The sequence below is a fragment of the Harpia harpyja genome, chromosome 2 (genome assembly GCF_026419915.1).
Source record: "Harpia harpyja isolate bHarHar1 chromosome 2, bHarHar1 primary haplotype, whole genome shotgun sequence".
In the NCBI taxonomy this organism is placed as follows: domain Eukaryota; kingdom Metazoa; phylum Chordata; class Aves; order Accipitriformes; family Accipitridae; genus Harpia; species Harpia harpyja.
Window position 1 is genome coordinate 78051950 of NC_068941.1, and position 15565 is coordinate 78067514.

Sequence of the window (15565 nt, forward strand, 5' to 3'; positions counted from 1 at the left end):
ATTCGGTAAAGGCAATGTCGCTCATCAAAGTATTTGCATCATGAGTTGGTTTTGATGATCTGCAATCTTGTCTGTTTGTGAACCCAAGGAATATTCATTAGCTACCATCACACTCACATTTGGTGCCTCTGATGGCATTCTCCTGCTTACCTCCAATTCACTGTGCTCGCTGCCTACTGTTTTTTGCAGGTACAGGAAAGTTGTTTCTAATGTGTGTGAAGGTGGCGTAGACCTGCAGCAGAACTTAGCACAGCATATGTGTCCATCGATTGCTCCCAAGGGGCTTCAGGTCAGCATCAGAGAAGAAAGCCTGGCTGTTAAGCCTGGCGAAGACATCACCTTCGTCGTCAGACAAGAGCAGGTAGTAATGAACATTGGCTGTATGAAAGTTTCCTCACTATTTTTAGGGTTCATTTCCCTCCTACCTGCTTTGCTGCTGAATGAAGGTTAATTCGTGCTTGAGACAAAGAGAAATGACTCTTTAACTATTGAAACTTCTGTTTTCAAGTGCATCAGACAATCCAGTAAGCTCAGTGAACCACCAAGTTCTGTCCACAGAACAGGATTTGTCTCCTCAGCGTAGCCAGTTATGATTCCTTAAAGGCAATGGCTTCTTGGAAAATCAAAGGAACTAAATTACCAAAGTCTCCTTGGCCTGAAAATTTCAACTGCTGTATCAGAGAAGAACAGAAATGCAAAGAACATTTAATATTCTGGTTTAAGTGTTTTTGAGAATCTGCCTTTCAGAAAGGAATGAGGCAAAGCTTTACAGAAATCAACAAATAGCACAGCATAAGAACATTTATTATATATTAGTTGTGTTGCCAAGGATATGTTTTTTTCTGTTTATTGAGAGAGACAATGCCCTAAGGCCCTGACCAACAGCAGTGAGTAACTTTTGGATGTATTGTTTGCCATGGGTATGTTTCCTAATGCTTGGTTTTTAGCATTAGGCTGTAACTGCTGTGCTCAGGTTATGGGCGTATTGTACTTCCTGGCTAACCCCACTGATTTGCAAGAACTTGAAGAAGGTTTACACGTTTTGGCAAACCTGAGCGATGTAAATCGGGCACTTGGGATTTATTTCTGTAATAGAATCAAGAAGGTTACGTGCAGAACACCGGACTGCTTAACGCTTCACAGGCTCTGCATCCCAATGCTTGCAGTGCCCCAACAGTTTGTGTGGCAAGTTATGCTGCCTTCTCTTTTTATAATTTGTTTGGAAATGTTTATTGTAAGAATAGAGCATTTGGTTGCAATTTGGACTCTAATGATTTTGATTGGCAGTTTGAATTTTTTTCTTACTGAAGCTTTTACGAATCTCTGTGGCAATACTTAAATATTTAAAACTATTCAAAAACCTTCAGAAGTGAGGGATCTTGAAGGGAATCCCATGCTGTTTCTGATGAAGTCTTTGCTTGGTACATCGAAGTGGAAGGCAGATTGGAAGAAATGTAGCAGTTTGCTGCCCCCTATGGCTAAGAATAATATTTATGTTCAAATGTCCTGAGCGTTGCTTAGGATTTAATCTGTACAACAAAGTCTAATGAGAATTCATAACAATTACTGAGTTTACGAAACAGCTCTACTAGGATAAACCAAAACATACCACTTACTGTGCTGAACAAAATTAATTCAGTAGTTTAGTGAATGCCTGTTACTAGGTGCAGGAATGCCAGACATCAGGCAGTAAAGAAAGTGGGCTTCGGGTAGGTTTGGGCAGTTTGCAAGTGGCCTTAGAGATAATAATAGTTTATAATTGTAATTTTTTTTCCCAAATTCTGTTGGCTGAGTGTATGAATAAATAGTGTCATGATGATCATCTATTTTGCATGGGAGTGGAAGCCCCAATTCCTTTTAAGTTTAGCTGCCTTTTCCCTATATGACTTTTGTTATCTGTCCACTGCTCTCTGTCTTTCCTGGTCAGGGAAACTGAAGTGCCTTGATGTTTTGAAGACAGCACTCTCATCTTTACACTAGGGAAACTATTAGAATAAAACGTTAAGAGAAGCCTGCATCTACTGGCTTTCAACACTGGTTTCTGTCTTACCTGGAAAAAATATGCATGTATACTTGTTAGCATAAGAAAGAGTGAACAAGAGCTGTTTGCAAGCTAATGTCATCTAAAGAGATTCCACTTACTGGCACATTGCTGGCAAGAAGACATCTCTTTTGCTTTAAACTTTAATAACATATTATCTCCTCTGCTAAATTCTACCCATCTGTTGTCAAAAGAAAAATGTTATTTGGAAAAAAATATTCACAGTGAAGAAGCTTTCAAGGTCCTTCATGTGTGTTGAAATATGGTGTTTAGGTATTTGCTAACCCTACAGGTTCCTTATTATGGGTATTCTTTTACATTATAAGCAATGCTCTTTCATCTGATAAAACACGGAAGAAAATCAACCAAACTGCAAAATAATAAAAGGAGGTAATAATAGTATGTTTTCCTTCCCTTTGTAATGCCAGGGTAGGCAAGTTCTAGGCTTTGTTGCCTCCTTTGATTTTACATTAGTGCTGCCTTTTGGGATTAGATTTTGATATAAACCTATTTCAGAGAGTGGCTTATGGGAGAGTGAAGTGATTTGTTAATACTTTGATGAATGTCAATCCTTGTCTGCTCTGATGGCCATTCAGGTCACCTGACTAGCATATGGATGTATAAGTTCCTTTCCTAGAGGCAATGAAGATTTTTAAACCAACACTGTTTTTTCACAATACAGAGGATTTTCTACCAAGCCTGGCCCTGCAACCTGTTTTAACTGCATGACTGTGATGGCTGTGTACTGTGGCAAGCGAGCAGGAACATATTGCTGAAGACCAAGGGAGCGGGGCAGCTCACTAAGGCAGTGCTGCCAGTAGTATTGAGAAAGTGTTGCTGCTCACAGCTAAAATGAATTTTCCTTTGACTCCACCCACATCACCAGTCCACATAGCATAGGCCTGACTTCTTTCCTGAGCAGCCACACCATGACAACATGAGTGATAGGCACAGGTTTGTCCTCTGACAGTAGTATCAATCTTGCAGTATTTTAGGCCTGAGTTTAGGAAGACAGTGTCATTTAAAGGAGCACTTAGCAGAAGTGCAATGTGTTATAAATTCTGCGAGATGTTTGACATGACAGAGTTATTTGGCTGGACTTTTAAACCCTTTCCCAAATTCAGCTCAATAATCTGGTTCATTAGGCATGCATCTAATTTTGCAGCAGAGCATGTTAGTTCTAGACATGCTGGTAGCTCTGTATAATGCAGTACAACTCTGTGTGAAGACCCTAGCTTGGATCTCGAAGGCTATATATGGTTGACACTGAGCAGGTGTGATTAGAAGGTGCTGTGAAGTGGGTCTAAACCAATTAATTTTACTTTATAATTGCATAGGCTAGAAGTTCACTGAATGAGTCGTAATTCGCTAAAATAACAATATTCAGTTGTTTGCAATCATATGAGTATCACTCCAGAGCTTGGGGCTGCCCTGCGCTGTTATGCTAGTTAATGTCCAGCTGTGTTAAGACAAGAGTGATGGTTTCTATGTCATACAACTTGCTTAGTGGTCTGGGTGTTTTATTTTAAGGTAGTACCTTACTGTGGGAATTTGGTAATTGTCTCTATTAATGCACACAACATCTGTTGCACTAAGATATCTGCCATGGGTGTAGTGGTTTTACTGCAACTATTGCAACTGAGTCAAAATATCTGGCTGGGGCTGGAAATGCTGTTGTGATTCAGGAAATGGTTATAATCACGTCCTGTCTATTTCAGTTCTGGCCATTTAAAATATTTTTCATATATTTTCCTTTTAGGGTGATACATTGAATACCAAATACCAGGTAGATCTTGGAGATGGCTTTAAGGCAATATATGTGAACCTTACGATGACTGGAGAACCCATTCGTCACCGCTATGAGAATCCTGGGATTTACCGTGTCTCGGTGAAGGCTGAAAATGTGGCTGGGCATGATGAGGCTGTGGTGTTCATCCAAGTCAACTGTAAATCAGCTCTTTGGTTTTCTTACTTTTGCTGCTGTGTAAAAACCTCATGACAATGAAGTAGTAAAGAAAATTACTAGTCATAATTAGGAAAAATGCATATTTTTTCAACAACCTCACACGGTCTTGCAGTGCTGTATGTTGTTAATGCAGAGGCTTGTAAACCTAATGTATTAGGAAGTCAGAGTTAGTTTTGTTTGGATTTGGGAGAAGGATGCTATATTAATCTTTTAAATAACAAGGATGCCTCAATTCCAGTCTCAGGTTTGATCCATCTTCCTGACTCAAGACCCTGTTGGCAGTCTTAGCAGCTAAAATGTAATACTTCAAGCTATGTCTTTTTAGGAGCTTCTAGGTGCTGTGTGAAGCAAGTGAACAGACATGTTGAGAAACGTTTGAGCTCTTGTATGATTTTAAAAAAGAATCAAAATCTCAGTGTTTCTGAAAGTCAGGTTAGTTATTAAAGTACTAGAATCTGGATTTTAGGTAGTTAATTCTCACAAAGTTTTAAAGTGGCACTTGGGTATAACTTGAGGTTGGCAGGCAGTATTACATGACTTAGACTTCTCTCCCTCTCCTTAATTAAGACCTAAAAAACCCCATCAAATAGATTTAAAAGAAAAGAATAGCATGGCACAGGGAATATCATGCACCATCGCAAGCTTAATGTACCTCAGTTATCTCATAAATGAAATGAAGAAGGAAACTCATAACTGGAACTGAATTTTCCTCTTTGTTCGAGATTCAAGACAGCTACTACTTTGCCGTTTTCAGATGTGTCAAAAACTCAGAAACAAGTAACATCAAAAGAAAAGATACTCATCTTGCATTCTCCAGGTGTCTGTTTCCCTCTGTTGTGAATGGAGTGTCCTCCACCCTAATCCCAAAGCAATGGAAACCGCTGAAACCACATACAAGGCTGTGCACAGATCCATGTGCTTTATCTCAGCCTGTCTAGTGACTGCTGATATTTATGTATTTTGTTAGTCAGAGTCCTTGAGTCCAGAGTTTCCAGTTCTGCTTTGATTAGCAGATGGAGCCAAACACATTAATGCTAATGGTCAAACTCCTATTAAAATCAAATGGAAAGGATCAGAATCAAAGTCTCTGCCTCAGTTTCATTATCTGTTTCATTGTTGTGGTTGGTTTTTAAATCATTGGACAACTCCAGAGAGCTCAGATAAATTACTTAGGGCTTCACCGTTACTTTTCCGGAGCTTCTAGGTGCTGAGAAGTAGATTAAGCACAGGAACAGTAGATCTGTACAAGCGATGAACAGTGAAAAACTCTGTAACATCCTTCTCTCCAGGGAGAACAACTTCTTACCGTTCAGAGAATGATGAGCAGTAGCAAGCCCTGATGGAAAGCTGAACAACCGTTTTCTGAAAATGTGCTTCTGGGGTGACCTACATCAGGATAAACAGTAAAAATAAAAGATGTCGATTGTGTTTTATGCAGTGGATTTACCAATTGCAGAAGCCAGAGGTATTTTTCACAAGTAAAATGGCTGGTGCGCTGAGAGGACTTTGGTGCTGTAGTGCAGAGGCAGCAGAGCAGGGAAGCAGATGTTGTCCATTCCTGAGCTTTTCCGTGGATGCTGCGCATGGTCTGGAAGACTCACGGAACCATGTTACCCAGCCTGCTTGAATAAATGCTTTCTGTGCAATTTGCTCCATTTAATTCTTTAGGTAAATTACAAGATTTGAGGAAATTAGCTGGCACTAATTAAACTGCAATTTCTACGTTCTAGAGAAACACTAATAGCCATTCAGGGACATTTTTCCCTATCAAATACCATGAAAGCATAAATGTCCCTAGAGTCCTTTTTTCACTCTATCTCTGATATATTCCCAGGGAATTTTTTCAGGGACAAATGGTAAAGGGAATATTTTTTACTCCTGCCAAGTTCTGTTGCTATGGGATGCCCTGTAATGCAGGACAATTATATGAACTTTGGCCTGTCATCCAGGTTATGCTTTCTGATCCAGATCACACAATCTACAACTTGTTAATGAACTGTAAGAGAAATTAGAGTAAGTCTGATAGTATAAATGTGAGTAGGTAACCCAGAATAAAAGGAACTGAAGAAGAACTAGGTATACATTTTCTTTTTCATGAAACCATGATCTCTATAGTGTGCAAATAATTGGAGAGCTTTGAAAACTGTACTGAAATTGTAGCTTCCTTAAACAGAAATCATGTAAGTCAACTTCTTTCCTCATTGTACACACTTAAGGGTGCTGTGAAGCTTGTCCAAATGCATTATGGAGTTGTGTGACTGAGACAAGCAGAACGACTCACAATAATTATTTTTAGCTTGTTAATATATAGGAATGGCAAACTTGAAATCCCAGTCATCATTCAAGGACCAAACAACTTCCCTTCTAAAAATTTTGGAAAAGAAAGTAACCTTCTTCAGGAGCAAAACCATATCTCAAAATGATCTGTTTCGTCTGGGAAAATGTAAATTTATGGCAAAATCAAAACAGTGACGCAGATCCCTCCAGACCTCTTTAATTTGCCTCATCAGAAGGAAAATCAGTTTCTAGGAGGAAAAAATGTAATGGAATTCCTACAACTTCTGAATTTTTTTCAAGACACCAGCAATAGGAAGAGCATTTTAACTCTGTTTTGGTAAAGAAACTATTGAAGAAAACATTTGTTTGAGCACCCAACATATCTTGAATTCATGTAGATGGTTAGAGAGACATCAGAGAAAATGCTGAGTGAAAGTAGAGCCTTACCTTTGGATGAAGCAGCACACAGGCTGGTTGAAGTGAGGTGGAAAAGGAGGGTGTGCACAGCTCAGACAGAGAAGTTCAAAGTGAATTAGAAGTGAGTGGGCAATGATTCAGTTCATGAAAGAGAGTAAGAGAAAGACTTTGGACTGGTGTTGATTACCTTTAAGTTAGCACTGAGATGAAAGACCTCTGAATGAATTAAAAGATACTTAGAATGGAACAAAAATGGGTGGGTTATTATTCATTCTGTGTAATGAATGCATTTTGGACCATACAGCAGTTTGTCATCCTGGATAGGTGGTGTAGCTAAAGTTAAGAAATGCTGGTTATCACATTATGCTATTATAAAGCTTTTAGCTTCAGACATTCTGAAAAAGATATACTCGGAAACCTCCAAGGGAAAAGATTTTCTTTCAATAAAGTTATTTTACTATGAAGCAAAATGCAACATTAAGAAGCAGATGAAATCATTGTAATGATGCATTTCTTTTATACAAATAATAATGTTTACAGCCTTTGTAGGCAAAAGTTCAGAAAGGAATAAACTTACTCTAAGGCACGTTTTGGAGTACAGAGGTTGTCTATTTTGATTTGCAAATAAATGCTCCCCTGATGTACACATCTATTTTAAAGCATGCATTAATGAGAATTTATGTATGGTGTGAGCATAACAGCTGATATTTCATGATGAAAATGAGTAGTCAGCAACATTCTTTTTCAGTTTTCTGCTTTTCCCTTAGCAGTTTGAGATGTGTTAGATTTCTATTCATTTGATCTTTTATTACTTAAAAAAAAAAAAAGAAAAGCTGCGATTGCCTTTTCCACTTTTTAACTGGGATATTTGCTTATGTTTTCTAGAAAAAAAAACATATGCACCAAAAAAAGTGCATCAGAGACATGCATTTTGGTGATCTGTCTCATTGCTCTAGGATTTTGTTTGGTGGGTTTTTTTGGTTGAAATTAGGTCCTTACAATTATTCTCATAGCTTTCAACACAGATGTAAAAGTAGAAGGGAGGGAAAAATAAATTCAGGACCTTATAGCGTGCAGGTGAGAGGCTTTTGGGGAAAGAGGCATAAATAAATTGATGGATTCTTGTTCAATGATATTTTGGGAACTTTGTTTAGCTCCACTGCAGGCTTTAAATTTAGAAGTGGTTCCAGTCATTGGGAGAAACCAGGAGGTGAACCTGTCAGCCATCATACTGCCTAAGAACCCTAATTTGACAGTCTTCTACTGGTGGATAGGAAACAATCTTCAGGTACATGAATGGTTTTGACTGAGATTATTTTCAATCTCTTTCCAGTAAAGGTTGAGTCACACCTTTTACTTTAATACAAATACTACCACGTTGCACGACTTCTTTTAGACCATCTTTCATTCCAAATAGCCAGTTATGTCTGGTGGCAAGCAGTATCTTCCCCTGTTTTATCACATACATTTAAGATGTTAATTTCCCTTTTTTTGCTACTTACGTGGAAATGGGAATTTCTCTTCTAGAATTGGTTTGACTTTCTAAACTATTTTCTTTTTGGGAGAAGCAACAATTTATTCTATTTCATTGCCTATTAAAAAAACTTTGGGGGGCGATGCATTTGGGATCATAGCATTGGTGAATGATGAAGCTTGGATTTATGCACTTCCATGTTGATAATGTGAGTACTGTAAATTTAAGTGCTGTACAGAAGTGTATATATATATATTCATTGTAAAGATAAATATTTTCTGGGAATCTAAAATAAAGTGGCATATCAAAAACAACTGGGATATCTAAAAGGATATCAAAAGAGTGAGAGCACTCAAACAATCTAGTGATATTCATTTGGGGATAGAAAGTCTAGATAAACATATCCTAGAGCAATAAATATCCAACTCTTTCTATGTAGGAATATTTCTTGTCTAGCTGGGTTAATTTCTTTAAAGGTAATTCTTTCAATAACAGATAAGTAAAATATTTTCTTTATGAGGCAGACTAAGCATGACAGAGAAATGCTTCAGATAAGCGCAACGAACTTTCGTTTTGTAAATGTGCTGTCTACCATAATCCCAGCCTGTATCTGTTCATTATTATTGACTTTGCTATTGCTACAACAGACACTGCAGATCGATGTAGTCTTGTGAAGGGTTTTGTAATTCGTACGAATGTGGTCAGGGAACAGAGGATCTCAGCTCCGCCTTGGAGGTTATGGTGGACTGGTGCACTTCCATGGGTCGTGGTCTAAGTCGACAGAATTAATCCTTTTGACTCTGACATACCCTACTTTTTTTGAGGCAAATGACCTGCTACATATGATCTTGTAGAGATTGTTGAGCCTGCCTCAAAATCTATTTATTTCAGTGGGATCTGAATGAGAACCTAATACTCTACCAATTATTCTGAAAGAATAATTGGCCCATCTGGCAGCTATTCTGTTTATAAAGGATCCATTTAGGGAAAGAAACATCCTGTATTGAAAATTTTGATTGAACAATTTGATAAAATTATTAATTGAATAATTGGTGTGAAACCTTTTTTGCTAATATTTTTAATGACAGTCTCTTCAGACACTGGTCTCATGGTTCTTGCTGAAATTCTATGTTCAACTTTTCTTTGCTTTTTAAAGCCGCTCCTTACGTTGGAGAGTTTTCTGGTGACAAAGTTTGCTGAGACAGGTGACATCAGAGTTACAGTGCAAGCTTCCTGTGGGAGCTCCATGCTTCAGGACTCAAAAGTTGTCCACGTTTTTGGTGAGACATTACTCTCGTTGATTTTTTTTTGTTTCATGTGTACTTGTTTCTTATACCTCTTAGACCAGCCCCGACACAACTGAACCTGTTGTAAAATTATATCTAATGCCACATTTAATTCTTAAACTTAGAGGTAACTAGGTAACTCCATGAAGTTAGAACAGTGGGATTGTGTGGAAAGGTTTCATCTGAATTTGCTTATTTTAAATGTTACCGTGGTTCCCAAACGCTATATGTAGCAATAGTGTTTAAGTAGTATTTTGGCCTATGGCTAGAAAGTTTCTTAGAATTTCTAAATAAAGTAGTTTAAATACCTCCGAAATAAAGAAAATTTAGTTGTGTATGTGCTCTCAGCATTAAAAACGATGTGAAGTAATTGCCTTTTATCACAGTATATCACTGTTCCTTTGATGTTTACCTGAGAGTTTGGATCAAGTATAGCTACACTGTAAATTATTAAATAACCCTTCAGCTCTTGTTTCACATTGTGCTTTGGTGTGTTTTGTTGTTTCTTATAATGTGGTGACAAGGCATAATATACTGTGAAAAATGTAGTGCCAACAAATTATTTACATTTGTATTTATGCTGTCACATGTGGGAATTGTGATAAGTGAAAAAACTTCTTTTTAATGCAGAGCTAAAAGCCTTCAGATATCATGAAATACACAAGATGATACATCTCTGTTGTCTGAAGAAGTTATTTTTGCTTTTAGTGTACTTATTAATTTAAAATAATGGTAAAAACCACACTCATGCTAAATGGAGCTTTTATGAACCTTCTTTCCTAAGATAAATGGATTTAACGGTTATGCTACCACTTATAAGTGCATCCACTTTTTAAGAAATCTTTAGAAGTATAACACTCTTAGTGTGACTAGATCAATGACTTTGGCTTTCCAAATGGCTTCTGTTCTTCATGTTGGCCAATCCTGATACCAAGAGCAAGAAAGTACTGGCCATGAGGGAAATAAAGAAACCTTTGGAAAAGAAAACCACATTAAAATACAATTCTGTTGGAAGTGTTGGGGAGGCCAGGCTTGACTCATGCATTCCAGAGGATCTCTTTCTCTGGTTTGCATTAAGTTCCCCAGGTGTTCATCCAAGGAGCCTATATGGAGAAAGGGAAGATTTTAGAGACTGTTTACTGAGGAACAGCCCATTTGTAGTATTTCAGATATTTTTGACAATATCCAGAGAAATTTTGTGGGTGTACCTTGTTTTTGTTTTTTCAAAGAGAGACATAGTTAGCCTTTGTCATATAATTTCTGTTCTTATTTTCATAGCTAGTTTATGGAGTATGTAAAGTATTTATTTTACATGAAAAACCGGAACATGTAGTGGACAAAAACCACATGTTTATGATTCAGTGAGAATAAAATCCATTGGCGCATTCCCATTACAAATAAAAGAAACCAACCACCTCTGTGTGGTGTATTGTCCTAAGAAAAAAATACTGGGAAGGTATGGCCCCAGAGCATGTATGTAAATCTGCTTTGTTTATATTTTTTCATCCTGCTTTTTTATGTTTAGGCACATATTTGATGACATTGATGAAAATAGAGAAAGAAATTGAGTGCCTGACAGGAGCGTACTCTTGCTCCATGAAAGAGTACACAACACAGAGCAGTGATCCCAGATACTGCAGCGCTGCACAGCAAATAATGCCAAATACATATTTTCAGCTTCTATTTCTACAAAACTGTTTTTGCAGCCTGGTTTGTTACTTGTTCAAAAATGTTTCTTTTTGTTTTTCTAGATCATTTCCATGTTCTTCCTCTGAAGTTTACTAAGCACCTGGACATGTATAACCCCGACATACCGGAGTGGAGGGAGGACATAGGGCGGGTAGTAACACGACTTCTTGCAAAGGTGCTCTTTCAGATTGCTCGTAAAATGTTCCCTTGCCAGTTATAAAGCTTGGAGGTTAAGTTAATGCCTTCTCATTTAGAAAAAAGGAGGCAGAGCAAAATAATAAAGTGAACCTCATGAGCCACATTTCAAACAAGTTTGAGCCTAGTGTCGCTTTTATGTGCAGGCTGTAGACGATGATATTGTAACATAGACAGTTTAGGTCTAACACAGCCTAATTGGCAATTAATGCTAAATATTGCTCTCTGGGATTAGGGATAGACATATTGGCAAATACTGCTGACTCCAAAACAGGAAGAGTAGCTTAAATGTGATATATTTAGAAGTTAAGTAGAGGATGCTGTGTAATATAAAAGACATAATCTTTGTGTAAAAACACAGCAGAAAGAAAGAATTTACAATGCCAGTTGTGTAACTTTGAAAATTACATATCATATGTAGGCACGCAGTTCATACAGCTGGTTTTTTGGATCATGTTCACAAAAGAAGTGTGGATTGGGAGCAGCTGAATCCTGTAGGTTAAATCAAGTACAAAGCCATGCAGCAGTACTGTGAGATAAATAAAGAGCACCCCGTGAAAACTGTGAGCTCTAGAGCTGTGCTCCTCAGGTACACGCACTGCCAACAACTGAGTGTGCACACACTGACTTTTGTGAGGGCAATAGCACTGAGGTGCAATTTGATAATGTTTTTAAAATACTTGCATTTGAAATCACTTGACTTTTCCTGGTTTTGCAGTAGTGCAAATCAGGTTTTGGAATTTTGACTTTATACCGTTTCCTGCCTTTTTTTTAAGGTTCACATCAAATGTCAAATTGAAGTAATTTCCCACTTTTATCGACTTAAACCCATTCCATACCCAGTGTCAGTCAAACAAATATTTTACTCCCTTATAAAATAGCCCTTGCATTTTAATAATTACTAAATCATTTGCGTAAGAATATGAATGATATAATGGAATTTCAGAATCTGTTTGAGAAAGGCTACGAGAAGTGCCCAGGGTGTTGTCATTAGAATTGTGTGGCTGTATTATACAAGACATGGAGGAATTTGGGACTAAAAGCAAAATTTGCACAAACTATTTTGAAAAGGGATGCACTTCACTTTCAGTGGGGGATGCAGGTATTCATCACAACTTCAGGAACTGAACCTAGGTGCTCTTGGTCTCACCCTGGAAGACTTCTCTCTGTCCATCAAACACAGATGGAAAAGTAGCCTCCCTAAGCTAAAGTTATCTGTAATGAATATGCCCTTCTAAGTCTACTAAGTGTCTGAATAGCCCACAAAGAACCCTAAATCACTTAGGAATTTTTTTTTTACGTTACCATAGAAATGCACAGCCATTGCAGAGTTTTGCTAAAACTGCATACCACTTCATTTTTCTTCTTTCCACGATGCCACTAAATCGCTTTAATGCAATAACAATGCTTAGCTCTTCCAATCTTCAAAGAGCAGTTCACATTTCTGTTAATTTATGTTTGGCTTTGTTCATGTTTTAGTTTCTGGTGGAATCCCCTCTAAATATTAGGGATCTAAACACCAAAGACTAAAAGACATATGTGGAGTTACTTACATGTTTTCTATAAAATATAAAGCATGCTGTCCTGTAATTTGCCATATGCCTTTGTCTTCACAGGAAACCAATATACCTGAAGAAACTCTCATGACAGTCGTGAAACCCGGTCTGCCCACAACTGCTGACTTGCATGTGCTACTACCAGCAAACCAACCAAAAAGGAAAAGAAGTGTGACTAGTGATAAGGTAACCAGAGCAATGTATGTCTGGTTAGGACAGTCTTCATCCTGTTTTGCAGTCAGTGGCTGTACTGTCATTGTCTTTATGGGAAATTAAAGGGTGCTCCCTAACTATGTAAAGATCTCACTCCTACCTGACAAGAGTCATGTAAAAGCTAGCAACAGCTATGACTGCTGCATTCGACAGTGTATAGACCAGCATAATCTAGTGCTTACTGGTATTAGTGTATTTCTCAAGAATAACTAATAACCATCTGTTTTTTAAACAGAAACAACAGTGATGGCATGTCAGTCTGTGAAGATCCGGTAGAGCAAAGAGTGTATTTAGGACACTGATATTTCTAAAGGGGGATGAACCATCTCTGCACTGTCTTCAGAAGCAGATTTCAGGTCAAACAGAAACAGAACCTTAATAGTTGACCTATAATGTAAAGAGCATCAAGCAGGTAGTTTCTGCCTTTATGAGCAAATGCCCTTTTCAATTGGCAAGAAACAAATATAGTGAACACAGGAATGAAAATCAGACATTAGTTTCTCCCTACTTATTTCCAAACAATATTTCTTCCATAATAAAAGGCCGTATACCAGTTGAAAATCGGAAGACTGGCACTTACAGTTTATGGTATTTGTCCTTTTGCTGTGATAGAGAAGGAACAGATCCCAACACTGTGCCTGTATCTTGCAGTTCAAGTCCTGCCAGTTACAAAGAATCTCAATGTAAGGTATTGTTAATTTTAAAGGGCATTTTACAACTTTTTGAGACAAGGTCACGGTATCCAAATTGCTGGAGAAGTAGGTAAGATGAAGCTCTTCATATTAACTCAAAACCAGTAGATTGTGTTTGGAATTGATGGGGTGCACTTTGGAAGGTCTAAAGGAGTATGTTGATGTTGTCAAAGTACTTGAACAGGTGTCTGACTTTAAGTTGCACAGAGTACAGTGTGAATGCACAAAATTTTCTGCTTTGTGGCAACCCCCGACTCTCACTGTTCTCCCTCTGTAATCACAGTGAGAATTCCTAGCATCTTAAATCCTGATTATGTTGCAGGAAATGGTTAATTTTAACGTGTTGTTTGATTAGTAGAGAGCCATTCACGTACTATGGCTTTCAGCTAGGTGAGTATTACCACTTCAAAATTACTTGCATCTTTCCACTTCTTGAAGAAGCAAGGTGCAGCTTCTAGAGGAAATTCTTTCTCTTTATTCTCAGCATATATGGAACAGGCGTCTTTAATAATTTAAGGAAACTGATAGTGATAGATTCATAGCTTGTGCAAACATTTTATTTCAGTGCAAAGTGTGATGCATATTAGTTCCCTTTAAATCTCAACTGTTGTATTAGTGCTGTGCTTCAAGGCAGCTTAAAGAATATTATCAATTATAATCAATGCTGTCTCAAGGTTCTTTTCATGTTTGTGTATGAAATATCAAGTGAGTTACTCCAAAGCATAAAGAAGAGCAATCACATGTTGCAAATGATTTGGGAAAACTTCTGTTTAGTGGGACTATGGGGAAATTACAGTAGTTTAGCAGGGCACAGTTTCTGTAACAAGTAGTCCTCCGGTAAGACCTTGCAAAGGTTTTCTGAAGTTGGAGGAGCACTGAAAGGTGAAAGTAATTGTATAATCTGGAGAATAGATATACATTTCTGACATTGTTAGGATGGACCAGGTCAGACCAGTGGTGGCTGGGGATTACATGTATGGAAATACCAAATATGGTACAACCTACATTTGGTTGGAGCAGGAACAAAGGGAGACAGGAGCAATTACAGCAACCTATGCTATCCAATGATAAAAAATCAGGTACACTAGTATCACATTTCAGCACCGATTATTTTATGGAGTACAACGCTGTAGAGCCAGCCTTCTAGAGCCAGCTGCCTAAATTTCTGTTTTTGTATTATTGCTAAGGGATACTACTTTAGCTATTGATATGTGCATATAAATTTGTTGATGCAGAACTGAATGGCACAAATTTTGATAAAATATGTGTTGTATCAGAATCCATTGTGACTCAAGGAATATCCTGAAAATATACCCTATGTAAATAAACTTAGAAGCAGTAACTGGTTAAGTCAACAGGAAAATACTCATGGTGTCACTTGTTTAAAGATTCATTACATTCCCTTCTGTTACCAGAAAAGAATCTTGAAGGTCTTCATCATGTTCCACTGGAAGGATGTCCTTTGTCATGCTGCTAGTGCCAGTTCTCGGTGTTGTGACACTGTTGTGAGGACTCACCAATGCAGAATGTTTTCTGCACATTTGGAGGAGGTGTCCCTGAAATCCTTAACTTAGACATAGTTATGAAATGTCTTCCCTTAAAGAGAACCTATTTGTTCTTGGCTGAAAACCTTTTAGATTTGGGATATTATGTGCTTTCAGAAGGATTGTTAAAGGCAATAATTTCTTGGTCAGGCAGAGAACACGTACTTGGTGGAGTTTCTATTGGTGTTTTACATGGGGTGTTGTGATGTGATGCT

General features: G+C 37.8%; 1 protein-coding gene across 6 annotated transcripts in view; it reads left to right on the top strand.

The window, feature by feature from the left end:
* The window catches only part of SORCS2 (sortilin related VPS10 domain containing receptor 2), a 586176-nt gene that overhangs the window by 543987 nt on the left and 26624 nt on the right, over window positions 1-15565 (top strand). For all 6 annotated transcript variants that reach the window (XM_052780552.1, XM_052780555.1, XM_052780553.1 and 3 more), the window contains exons 18-23: window positions 190-361; window positions 3801-3987; window positions 7856-7989; window positions 9332-9455; window positions 11213-11325; window positions 12962-13087. In XM_052780552.1, coding sequence (XP_052636512.1) covers window positions 190-361; window positions 3801-3987; window positions 7856-7989; window positions 9332-9455; window positions 11213-11325; window positions 12962-13087 — 856 coding nt within the window. The remainder of the gene's footprint in view (window positions 1-189; window positions 362-3800; window positions 3988-7855; window positions 7990-9331; window positions 9456-11212; window positions 11326-12961; window positions 13088-15565) is intronic.